The sequence below is a fragment of the Diabrotica undecimpunctata genome, chromosome 4 (assembly GCF_040954645.1).
Source record: "Diabrotica undecimpunctata isolate CICGRU chromosome 4, icDiaUnde3, whole genome shotgun sequence".
Classification (NCBI taxonomy): Eukaryota; Metazoa; Arthropoda; class Insecta; order Coleoptera; family Chrysomelidae; genus Diabrotica; species Diabrotica undecimpunctata.
The window spans coordinates 117,733,903-117,747,950 of NC_092806.1; the positions used below are offsets into that span (position 1 = coordinate 117,733,903).

Below are 14,048 nucleotides of genomic sequence, written 5' to 3' on the forward strand. Positions count from 1 at the left end.
AGATAGGCACTTTAGATTACTGGCTCTGCGAGACCGTTTTGCTACTACGCGTCAAATTGCTGACTAATGGTTTTAAGTAGCAGGTAGACCTGTTAGTATGCGTAGACTATACCGTCATATTCGAGCCTTTGGACTGGTTTAATTCCGCGCACGACTAGTGGTTCCTTTGACTGCGGACCGCTGTCATCAACGTTTGAATTGGTGCAGAGAATGACAGCATTTGGTGGCAGAATGGCGTAATGTAGCATTCAGTGATGAATCACGATTCTGTTTAGGAATGCATGATGGTCGTAGGATGATAAGACGCCACCGTGGAGAGCGACGGGATATCGGGTTTGCTGTTGAGAGGCATGTACACAGAACAGTTGGAGTAATGGTTTGGGGGGCTATTGCCTATGGTAGTCCATCACTACCCGTGTTTATTCGAGGCAATATGACAGTTGCGCGTTGTGTTGATGACATCTTACAAACCACTCTATTGCCTTATCTCGACGGCCGTCGAGACGTCCTTTTTCAGCAAGACAACGCGCGTCCCCATATTGCCCGTAAAACTATGAACTTTCTATAAGAAGCTGGAGTTAATGTTTTGCCGTGGCCGCCCCGTGTTCCGGATTTGAATCCTATCGAACATGTATGGGATATGACGGGAAGGAGACTGTCCACTTTGTACCATCTTCCACAGACTCTGGCACAGTTAATACATTAAATTCAAGTTGCTTGGAACGAGGAGGAGCCACAGGCAGACATCGATCATCTCATTTTGTCAATGCCTAGACGTATACAGGAGTGTATTCAGCTACGGGGTCGCCAAAGACATTATTAATTTTTTTTTGGTTACTTGTTATTAAAAATTCGTGACAACGTTATCGTTTCATTCTTGATGTAAATCTACCATGTTGCCAAAAAATTAAGTTCAAGAAATTATTCCTTCTGGGTGTAACACTTCTAATGTCACTGAGTATATATATATATATATATATATATATATATATATATATATATATATATATATATATATATATATATATATATATATATATATATATATATAGGGTTTTTATCGCGGTTCTCAAAGAATTAGTTTGTAAGCACTTTTTAAATTATCTTTATTATATCTATTATGAAACACACATATATATCTAACCTAGCCAATGGTAATTTAAAATAAACTATCTTTAAATTGAAATTCTTATGAAACTAATTAAATTCTATAGACAATGTAAAATTTAAACAAACTATCTTCAAAATTGAAATTGTTATGACACTAACTAAATTATATTAACAAAATTTTGTACCTTTCTGTCACTGAATGCCTAAATGAACTGTTTTCCACTATATAGATTCTAATCACCACTCAATGTCTTCGTGCTTCGGTTATCCTTGTTTTTGTGAAATTACTTTTTCCAATTATCAGCTTCCACCAATTTAAAATATATTTCTTCTTAAGCATTTATAAACCACCAAGCAAACCAGCAAACAGCATTTATATTTATTCTTCTTTTCAATATACCAATATCCAATCACTAAATATATTATATAATTTTAATATTCAATTAATACTTCTTCCATTATCCAATCACCATTTATACATAACATAATTTTTAATCTTCAATAATATTTTCTTTATACTGTTTCTTAATCTTCATTTAACTCACTATATTGAACAATTGGACCTTCTGACTGACTATAATTGATCTGACTTCTTCTTACTAACTGAATGGCTTATTTCATGCTAATTCTAACTAACTTTCATACTAAACTGGCCATCTTGAATCCAAATCACCGAGTATTTATACCTTTTCAATCTTCCAGAACCATCTGGTAAGAAATCCTGTTCGATATTGTTCTATTTCCTCTATATGAATGTTCTCGAAAAAGTATATGTTCGATCCACAGACATAACCATTATTCGAGAACGTTCTACCGTAAAACAAAGGTTATATTCTGTATTCTGGAAAATTCTTTAATTTTCTATTGAGAATTTTGTTGACATTTAGGCTTTTCAGGTCAGAATATACACTTAAATATGTAACTAAAACTCTAATTTAATAAACTACACATTTTAAACAACATATTATTATAACCCCACTTTATATTCGTAAAAATTATTAATTTCTGTCTGTCACTTACTGTATAGTTAGTTGCCTATGCACATGGCTCACTTAAATATATTTACAATATTATAATTATTAAAAAAAAAAAAAAAAAACTTCTTACACTTATTATATGCTAATTTCTTAAAAATGCCCTCACATAAATAATTTTTATAAAATTCTCTAGTATATAACTTATTAAAATAACCAAATACTTTTTATATCTAATATTATCTAGTATATAACTTATAAATTATTTTTAATCACTATTTTTCTTTCTCCTATATCATATCAATATATATATATATACATATATATATATACAAAAAATATACAAATACATTTTAAAAATCTTTCTTGGGAATAGGGTCACTTAAAACTAGATATTATTTAAAGTTTTTTATTTATTCATAAGTTGACATTTCGACAGGTATTCCATATCTTTATCAAAACTATATCATAAAACGTAAATTAGTCTCTTTATGGTAAAATCCAATAAACAGTTATTAAAGTATATAAAACATTTAATATTCTTGGGTGGTTAGTCTGTTAATTCAATAATCACTTTTAAACATTTACAAAATGGAAAATAGCCGAAACGTTTGAGCAACAATCAATTGTTTTATTTACAACAGACTGACAAACCCAGGAATTAAAAAGTTTCTAATTAAAAATTCACGGTCAGGAAATAACAAATAATACAAAACATATACCTCAAAATACCAGAGAATATATCTGTACTATCTGGAAATTTGTTCCAAACATTGGATAATGCCTTCCACAGAAACTAAATCCGGATATACACCTATTAGGCTAGCTTCATTTCTTCTAAAAAGTATGGAAAAATACTAAATACATACATAAGAAATGAATACTTGACCAGAGTGTACCGCGTGAAGAAGAACAATCTGACTGTCAACCAGTCAAATCCACCATATATGACCTGCTTTGTCTTGTTAAAGATCTTAAAAACGCCATCTTGCTAATAGAAGTGGCACTATGTGCTCTCATAGACATAGAGGGGGTATTTGATAACAGCTCACTGAAGTCTATTAAAGCTGTCGCAACAGAAAAAGGTATACCACCTCCATCATCAAATGGATTCAATCCATGCTCAATACTGGGAAAATAATTATCTACCTAACAAGTAGGAGTCTTATCGCCTCTACTGTGGTGAACAGTGGTTGATAGTATTATTGCTGGTTGGATGCAAGTTGCCTTAACCTACCTAATGTTCGAAAGGACTTTCAGGAAATCCTGATAAAGCAACACTTGTTTCATTCACAAATAGGAGGGAATTAACAATTCAACCTCCGACCATGCATCCTTATAAGCTGTTGCAATCACTATTAATAGTGATACAAAAATCTCAATATGCAACATTTATATTCCACCTAGTGAATTTTTCAACCGCCGTAATTGATGAACTACTTCAACAGATCCCATCTCCCCGTATACTCTTAAGAGATTTTAATAGTCATAGCCCCTACTGGGGATCCAAATTGCGATCATTAAAAAGAAAAATGCTAGACTAATTACTTGACAATAACAATTAAAACATCTTGAATACAGGGAAACCTACAAGATATAATATACAAACAGGAGAAGCCTAAGCATGTACGATCCGCTCCTACAAACATCTTTAAATTGGGAAATCCACCCCTACTTGTACGATAGTGATCACTTTCCTCTCCTTATAACTCATCCTTTCAAAACTGCCTCAACAACTCCTTTCTCAAAATGGAAATTGGACCAGGCAAATTGGACTCAGTAAATTATGTACAGTTCTCTGGGGAGCTATTATTGGAAACAGGGCACAAAGCAGTCGGAAAAATCAAAACTCTAAAAACTCACACGCCAGTACCGTGGTGGGATGACAAATTTGAGGAAGCCAAAAAAAATACAAGCGGGCTTTCAACAAATTCAGACGATGCCCTACTATACAAAATCAAATAGAATATAAAAAATTAAGAGCTGAATCTAGCTATAAGATTATTGGCATCCGTCAACAACTCCACCCCCCTGTCTGCAATATGGGGAAACATTGGTCAACTATCTGGAAAACAGTGATAACGCCCAAATTAGTTTTTAAACATGATGACAAATCAATTCACACAACCTTAACAGAATCACAGAAACTGTTGCTGACCTTTAAGAACAAAATTCCAGCACTAACAACTACTCTCAAGTTGTCTTTAATATAAATTTAAAAATGAAAGGAAGGAGATACTAAACGCAGAGAACACGGATGCCTACATGAACTCTTCAATTCTTCAAACAAACGCTAGATTATACCTACTTAATGTTTTGTACCAAATGCTTTCACTACTTTCCAAAGTCTTGTTCATAATCATACATATGTTATCCCGATCCCTAAACCTCAAAAACCAAACATAGATCCCAAACCCTATAGACCAATATCCCTAACCTCGTCAACTTGTAAGCTATTTGAAAAGCTTAGAAACCAGCGCCTTACATGGCGTTACCTTGATTCGTTTTTATAGAGATTTTAATATATTCGTATGCTATCGCAGATAATGTATGTTTTCTAATCTGTATATAATTTTTGTGTTCGCCTCCAGGAATAAAGTTTACGTGTGCTTTTGTTATCTAAACTAAAGTTGTACATAAACAATAAATTATAATTGTATATTATACATTTCATGTGTAAATACTTTAGATAACGTACAATAGGTAAATGAAAACTTTTTTTATACATAAATTATTATGCGTGAAATCGTTTCGGTATGAGTTATTGCGTCACTTGTCTATTATATCAAAACTAAAGTAAAAAAAGTTTCCTTCCAATAAAAACCTTTAAAATAGTACCTATAGACATAGAGGGTGATGGACTTTTATTACATTATATCAGTTATTATAGGATAAGAGATACCAAAAAGTGGTTTAACAAAATAGGAGGTAGCTGTTAGCTTCTCTTATTCGGCTGAAGGAACTCTTATTTAGGTGGGGCCATGAAGCAATAAACCTACCAAATGTTTGCACTTGGCTGGATCTCAATGAAACTTATTGCATTCGATTCGTTAGAGTGCCTGGAAATTTTGTGAACAACAATGATGACGTGTAAACGAAAATTGCATTATTGAACAAGGAAAAACAAAAAATGATAAATTTGTAATTCGGAAATAATTGACGGAAATGAATTCATTATTACTACTCGGAGGTAGTCTCTTCTACATAAATGTAGACTTCTACATAAATGTAAAAGACGTTTCTGTTAGAGGCATGGTTACGAGGAGGTGTCCACAGGGAGGGGTGCTATCACCACTACTCTGGAACATAGTTCTAGATACCCTGGTTGACCAACTCAGCAGCAACGGTTTCTACACAATAGCCTATGCAGACGATATTGCTGTTCTGCAAAGCGGTAAGTTTGAGAGCACACTATGTGAGAGATCACAAGTTGCTCTTCGACTGATAGAAACATGGTGCAAGGAACACTCATTATCTATAAATCCTAAGAAAACAGAGATGGTCCTCTTTACCAGGAAAAGAAGAATCACGGGCTTAATACCCCCAAGGATTCTAAACTACAGTCTAAATTTTTCAGACGAGGTGAAGTACCTTGGTATTACCCTTGACAGGAAGTTAACATGGAACTCACACTTAGATGGTAGAGCTAAAAGAGCATATATTGCCTATGAGCAGTGCCGACGAACGGTCGGACGCACCTAGGGCCTCACGCCCAGGGTAATCGCCTGGGTCTACACCGCTGTCATTAGGCCAATGCTAACTTACGGAGCTATTGCTTGGGTACCAAAAGTGCTTCAGGCAACAGCGATTAACAAACTAAACCATATTCAGCGGATGGCTTGCATAAATATAACAGGTGCCATGAAAACAACACCAACTGCTGCAATGGAGTTGATCATTGGCATCACGCCTCTAGATATATATGTCAAAGAGGCGGCGCTAGTGGCAATGATGCGACTGCGCTCAGCTGGTGCAAACCTTGATGTAGGAATGGGACAATTGAGAACTCATTTCTGGCGGGGAGAGCTGGATGCGTTACCACTGGAACAGGCAGGCTGCGACTCAATTGAACCAAAGTTTGTCTTTAACAAACCCTACAAAATTGAAACAAGACAGTGTATGGAGACAAACGTGGCAAATGCCTATTGCATATACACCGATGGCTCCAAAATGAAAGAAGGCTCAGGATGCGGGATATACTCCAGATCACTGAACCTAAGAATAAAGTGAGGTATGGGCAAAAATGCCACCGTAGTTCAGACAGAACTGACTGATATCTCCATAGCCGCAAAAGAGATAACCCAAAAAGGTATAGCAGGGAAAACTATAATGATCTGCACAGATAGCAGACAAGCGCTATTAACCTTGAATAGACCACGTGTCAAATCAGGTTTAGTAATGGAGTGTCACGAGTCACTAACTCAAGCTTCGGATGGTAATACCATCATCCTGAGGTGGGTTAAAGGACACAATAGGAATAAAGGCAACCGCATTGCTGACCAATTATCTAGGAAGGCGGCAGGCCTAAGACTCTTAGGACCTGGGGATCTTTTTGGTTGGTCAACTACAACAATCGCGGAAATTGTCAAATGTCACTCCCATACTCAAACCGTAAAAAGATGGGAAGAAGGGAAAGGATGTAAACTTGCCAGGGTAACACTAAGTAACCTTGAGGAGTCAACATCAAAGAAGTACTTGGGAATGACCAGGAAAAATCTACGTTTTGCAGTTGGTTTTTTAACTCGTCGTTGTCAACTAAGCAAACACCTCCACACACTGGGGCTAGCAGACACACCTCTATGTAGGAAGTGTGAACAAAAAGACGAAAGCTGAAGAGATGTCTCCTGGTGACTTGTCCACCTTCCTAGAAATGGCAGGATGGACAATGAGCTAAGGGTGACAGCTCCCTGGGAGGATGCACAATGGGTCAATTGTGGCCTAAGTGGTGTGAAACTTAACTCGCCCTCTCTACTCTAGAGATACAGATACTACTCGGAGGTTTTTGGGGTCACTCGACAGTAATATCATGTCGTAGATGGTGTGTTGGCACCTGGTGCCCAGAAAGGGGCTCGTCTCCTAGAGTTTTCTGTAAATTCAATACAAAATTAGTATAAACTCGTCACTTAAAGGTTTTTGGGAATATTAAACACTAATATCATGTCTGCGATGGGCAACGGGGCACCTGGTGATTAGGACTGGCCTCGTCTCCTGAAGTTTTGTTTAAATTCGATATAAAATCAGTGAAAACTCATCACTCGGTGGTTTTTGGGGCCGCTGAACACTAATATCATGTCTGCGATGGGGAACGGGGCACCTGGTGATCAGGACTGGCCTCGTCTCCTGAAGTTTTGTTTAAATTCGATATAAAATCAGTGAAAACTCATCACTCGGTGATTTTTGGGGCCGCTGAACACTAATATCATGAGGGTGATGGTGTACGAGACACCTGGTGCACAGGAAGTTTTGTGTAAATTCAATAGAAAACCACTGTAAACTCGTTACTCGGTAGTTTTTGGTGTCGCTGAACACTTATATAATGTCGGCGATGGTCTTCGAGGTACCTGGTGCATAGGTGGACCTCGTCTCCTCAAGTTTATACATAGGAGTGCATTGGAGACTGATTGTGTATCAAATTTCCATAAAACTCTAGGAAGCAAAGTCCTTCCCGGATACAGGTACCTCACACCACATCACCGACATAATTTTAATGATCAACAATCCTAAAAACCCCTGAGTAGCGAGTTTGCTCTGATATTGTATCGAATTTTCACAAAATTCCAGGAGGCAAGGTGTACTGAGATAAAGATTTTGATATAATTAATTAATTCATAAAAATCCCGAAAGAATATTTATTATTAATTACGTACTACTTAAATTAGAACAATTAGAAACTATAACATGCGTATTATATAAGTACAGTGTGGCTTGTTTCATAATACTTTTGTTACAATTCTAGCCTTGTATACTCAGCACTTTTGTATAAACATTATTTGACCTAATAACCAATCATATATAATCAGAAACATAAAATACTTAATATAAGAAGTAAAGTTCAGTCATTTCTTCCAATACTTGTATTTCAGCCTATTCGGTATTCCTAAAGTGAACACGAACTAATATAAATAAGTAATGCTATCGATACGCTATTCCTTTAAATAACCAATAAATACATACATCACATCAAGTTTAATATATTAATCAACCTCTCCAATAAACAAGATGTGGTCCCATCAATAATAAGGAATAAGTCAATCTAATTTAAATAATTTAAATATTATAAAGGCCCAGGTACACAGGTGCCTCGGAGACCATCGCTGTCATGATATTCATGTTTAGTGATCACAAAAAGTAGTAATATTGAACTTATTTCTGAATTACAAATTTATAATTTTTCGTTACATCGAAATTTACTTTGGAAAATGTATTTTCCTTGTTCATTAATGCAGTTTATATTTGCACATCATCATTTTTATACACAAAATTTCCTGACACTTTTATGAATCGATTGCAACAAATTTCATTGAGATCCATTCAACAACAAAAATTTGGTCGGTTTTGGGCTAATTACTGCTTCATTGCTTCACCTAGTTATAAACTAATTAAAATTCAAGCAGTGTCAAAACAATTTTACATTCAATTTAAAACTGAATTGTTCATGTGTGAAACATACCTTGATAACAACTTTGATTTTAATGACATATGAACTCATTTGAACTATACACAGCATACAATGAACCCGAGATCATAACATCCATAAAGATCGGACGTCTGCGCTGGATGGGCCATGTTGAACGAATGTTGAAGACTGAAACACCAAAACATATTATGAGGCAAACACCAGTAGGAAGAAGGTCAAAGGGAAGACCCAAACTCAGATACATGGAACAAGTGGAACAAGATCTGAAAACACTTAAGATTACCAACTGGAAAAACAAAGCAAGGAACAGAACAGAATGGCGGAAAATCCTAGAACAAGCCAGGACCCAGAAAGGGTTGTCGAGCTACTGATAATGATGATGATGAACTCATTTCAAACGCCTTCTCTAGTGACAATAACAATTTCTTTATTTAATTTTTTTGTGTTTCTTTAAAAAATAAAGTAAAGAAAAATAATAAATTTAATTCATGAGATACTTATTTTTCCAATACAATGTAAAATATCTCCGAAACTATTCAGTATAGACACAGAAAATACTTAAGACAAATTAAACTACATTGACTTTAGTTTATCATGGTGATGTAAAATAAATGTGAAGCTTTCAGATATGTCCTATTTTTATAAATAACGTTTTTTGTCATCCACTATAACAATAGATACCGTACGTGAAATTTTAGATATACACACTATAAATGGTATAAACACTGCGCCCCGTCGACTTTCCACGAACCTCCGTTGCCACGTCGCTAATAATTTGTTATTATACAGTCGTTGTTTAAAGCAATAAGAGCGTAGATTTTTAATCTATTTTTGTAAACAACATATCTGTTTATACGCCCGCAGAAAAGGTTCAAATAATAAAACGGTTTCTTAATATTGTTCTGAAGCTATTTTCTTGTGGCATTTTAAATTAATTACTATTTAAATGGGAATAAGCCACAATTAAAGGTTAAAATACGTTTATTGACGTTTCAATTTCCACTTCGGAAATCGTTCTCAAAATACAAACGATTTAATTTAATTTAAAAAATACAAAATAACGTTTGTATTTTGAGAACGATTTCCGAAGTGGAAATTGAAACGTCAATAAACGTATTTTAACCTTTAATTGTGGCTTATTCCCATTTAAATAGTAATTAATCAAATGGTTTTATGGTGGTAATTCTGGACAACAGTGTGTAGATTTATTTTCTGTGTTTTTGAGGGGAGACCAATTCCTTGCGTACATTCAGTTCATAATATTGTTAAAAATTTTAAAAGTAGTTGTTATTGCCTCAAAAATTGCAGAAAATGTCACGCTCAAGAAGTGTCACCAGAAAGACGTCTGCGCTGGATGGGCCATGTTGAACGGATGTTGGAGACTGAAACACCAAAACATATAATGAGGTAAACACCAGTAGGGAGAAGGTCAAAGGGAAGACCCAAACTTAGATACATGGAACAAGTGGAACAAGATCTGAAAACACTTAAGATTACCAACTGGAAAAACAAAGCAAAGAACAGAAGAGAATGGCGGAAAATCCTAGAACAAGCCAGGACCCAGAAAGGGTTGTCGAGCTACTGATGCTGTTGATGACAAATTTGTACAACAATCTAGGTAGATTCAACACCTTCAAGTAGAAACGTTGCTAGAGAGTTAGATGTTAACAATGTTAGTGTAACGAAAGTATGGAAAAAGCACGCTTACAAAAAGAAGCAGCAGCTTTATCCAGACGACTACTTTCGAAAAAAGCAAAACAAAAATCGACACATACGGACGGAGACACATATCCCTTGCGTTGTTATGTGTTAGTGTTACTAAATGGTTCTCATTTTCTCGTTTTTTGTCTAGGAGTCTAAGGCTAAGGTGTCGGAGCAAAACTTACGTACTGTATATTGACGTACTGTATAACGAACTTTTTCACAAAAGTTGATCACCCGGTAGACGCAAACAGTAAGCACTAAGGTGTTATGGCGCATTATCATTAATTAATTCCCTTAGATAAAAATTAAAAAACTGTTTATTGCTAACGACCATATATATATATATATATATATATATATATATATATATATATATATATATATATATATGTTTAACATAAACCAACTTTATCTATGAGACCAATTGTTTCATCTTTATGCCCTCCTAATGGACCAATAGCACAGCTCCTCACTGACATCTTAACTAATGCTTATAATTTAAATAACAATTTTTACATTAAAGATTCATTTGATTTTAGTTCTTTCATTAATAATTTCCAATTACCACAAAATTATGTTTTAGTTAGTTTTGATGTAACATCTCTTTTTACTAATTTGCCTTTAGATTGAATCATAAGTAGTGTTGAAAAACATTGGAATGAGATTTCGCAACACACTAATATTGACTTATTACATTTCAAAACACTTATCAACTTTGTTTTTGATTCTAATATTTTTATATTTAATGGTGTCTTTTATAAACAAATTTTTGGTAGTCCTATGGGATCTAGTCTTTCACCCATTCTAAGTAGTTATGTCATGGATGATGTTATCAGTGATTGTATCAGTAATTCCACTTTTTTCATTCCTTTTATTAAAAGATATGTAGATGATTTAGTTTTGGCACTTCCTAAACACAAAATTCATGAAACAGTCAACATTTTCAACAGTCATAATCAACATATACAATTTACAATTCAGAATGGTTCAGAAAACCCATATGTAGTAATAGATTTATAAGCTATTACTCTCATCATCCAAATAAGATCAAAATGAACCTTATAACATGATTAAAAGAACGTGTTCTAAAACTTTCTCATCCAGATTATATACAAGAAGATCTTCAATTATTAAAAAATATTCTAATTGAAAACTCTTATCCTCCAGATATGCTACATAGGATGCTTTTTTCTAATATTGGTAATATAAATAACTTTTTTTTAATAAACACCATTTTTTGCTAAATCTCAAAACATTGTATCTAACAATCAGAACATCTATTATCATTCACTACCTTTTATACCATCATTAACACCTAAATTAATACAAACACTAAAGGTTATTGACAATATAAAAATAGCAACAAAGAACATCAAAACTATTTCATCAATATATTCCAAAACTAAATATCCTATAGACAAATTTGAAAAAACGAATTTAGTATACAGCATTAGTTGTACTCAGTGTGAGGCTGAATATGTTGGTGAGACCGGAAGAAATCTTTCAAATCGCATTATTTCTCACAAAAGTGATTGCAGAATTAAAAAACCATCTTGTGCTTTGGCAGAGCATGTAATCGATAAAGACCATATTATGAATTTTGATAACATTAAAATTTTATGTAGTGAAAGTAATAAATTTAAAAGGACTTATTTGGAAATGGTTTGTATTAGCAAAAGTGATAATAATTTAAACAAAAGATCAGAAATTCAAAATCTAAGCAAAATTTATAATTATATTCTTTCTTTATGATTTATATATAAAACTTGTAAAATGTCATATTTAATTCTCCATATATCTGTTACATTTTTTCAGACATCTGTCAACGGTGAATAAATCTTCTTCTTTTTTGTTACTAAACAAAAAAGAATGTTTAAACGAAATTTTACTTTTGGCAATATAATTGTCAAAAATAAAAATTTTATGTTGGCATTTATGACATTGAGGTTTATTTGTAATTGGTTGCTATTTTAACTTATTTATAAATTCAATTATTTTTGTATTAAAAAAATGTTTTCAAAATTATAAAAATTTTTCAGAGAAGCATTTATTAGATTAAGACATTTTAATATTAATTATTTTTAAGATGTATTCGCAGCAATTTTTATTTACTAAACTAATTTTTATTTGGTAAGTTAACAAAAATTGTTTTTTCTTTCTAGTTCAACCTTGTAAGATATTTTGTCTTTTTTATTTTTAGCTCTTGATAATAATTGTAAACACAATTAAAAGCTCGAGATTAAAAAAATAGTTAACCAATAGCCCTTTTATTGACTCCAACCCATCCAAAACAGTTATATATATATATATATATATATATATATATATATATATATATATATATATATATATATTTTATAACATAAACTAATTCTGTATATTAAGTGAAAAGAAATTAATATTAAAGTCAAAAATAATACAAAAACAATACCTTGAGTGTGCCTTCCCTGATGCACTTAAGGGTGAAAATGTTACTTCGAATAGTTGGTCCATACAATCGATATTTTTGACAAAATATTGAAATTTGAGTTTAAATATTTCAACAGTATGTTTAAGAACATCGTGGAAATTTGCTTTACCTACAGCTATTAAATTTAGCTGTTCTTCTACGGCTGATCTCATGGTGGGAAGTACTAGTTCGCCGTCTATCTACAAATATAAAGTTCTTAATATTTTTGAGACAAATTATTCCTCAATAAATGACTGAACAGACTGGGTTTTATAAAGCAAATTATACTTACAATGTATGGAACCAAATTTTGTTGAAAAATTGCTGGATTGTTGATATCAACGGTTTTTATTTTAGTTTCCAATCTATGCTTTAACAATTCCCTGTATTTTGCTGTAATTTCCCTGTATACATGAATAGTTGTTCTTTGGTCTCAGTAAATTTCCTTTATTATTCTTCTATAGTTGATATCGATATTCTTATTCTCTAATATTTTTATTAGTTGATCATGCTTTACTTTATCAAGCACCTTTGTATTAGTACATTGGTGGCAAATAGTACATTTTTAGTTTCCAAGTTATTTCTGAAACCAAATTGAGTTTCACTAATGTCAGAGAGTAATAGACATGTTGCCAACTGCTAAAAAACCTTCCCTTCCTCCCTCTCATTTTCCTTCACTGTTTTTTGTTCTGCTTATTCTTTGTTTCTTAGAGGAAATTCTCCGCATGTCTAAAGCGCCAAATGTATTAATTCAACTTAGTTTTTGTGTCCAAATTGTTAGTACAAATAAGCATCGACCGAATAAAGTATAGCGTTTAGTAGTTTAGAAACCTCATATGAATATTAATATCCAAATAATGAAAACAATTTCACCAACTTACCTTTTGATATCCATGAACTAGCACAATACCAAGAGATGTCGGTTTTAGCTTCCTGCCACTTATTACTGTAACGTAATTTCTTTGACATATGTTATTAATGTGAACTGGAATGGATGCATCGGTACCAATACCATGCTTTTCCATCAACGTAATTAGTTCAGCTTCAGTTAAGTAATCAGGAGGCTGAGTTTGATGTTCTGTAATTTTGGCCTCAGTGATTGGCACTAATTCGTTTGCCGTCAAATCTGGAAGTATTTCGTTTTTACCAAGTGCCTAGAATAATACAGGTATAG

General features: G+C 33.3%; 1 protein-coding gene across 1 annotated transcript in view; it reads right to left on the reverse strand.

Moving 5' to 3' along the window:
* Top3beta (DNA topoisomerase 3-beta) overlaps nucleotides 1-14,048 on the reverse strand; it is a 100,371-nt gene that overhangs the window by 19,524 nt on the left and 66,799 nt on the right. The window contains exons 7-8 of the mRNA XM_072530078.1: nucleotides 13,756-14,028; nucleotides 12,857-13,074 (exon numbers count right to left, since the gene is read on the reverse strand). Of these exons, the coding sequence (XP_072386179.1) occupies nucleotides 12,857-13,074; nucleotides 13,756-14,028 (491 nt within the window). The remainder of the gene's footprint in view (nucleotides 1-12,856; nucleotides 13,075-13,755; nucleotides 14,029-14,048) is intronic.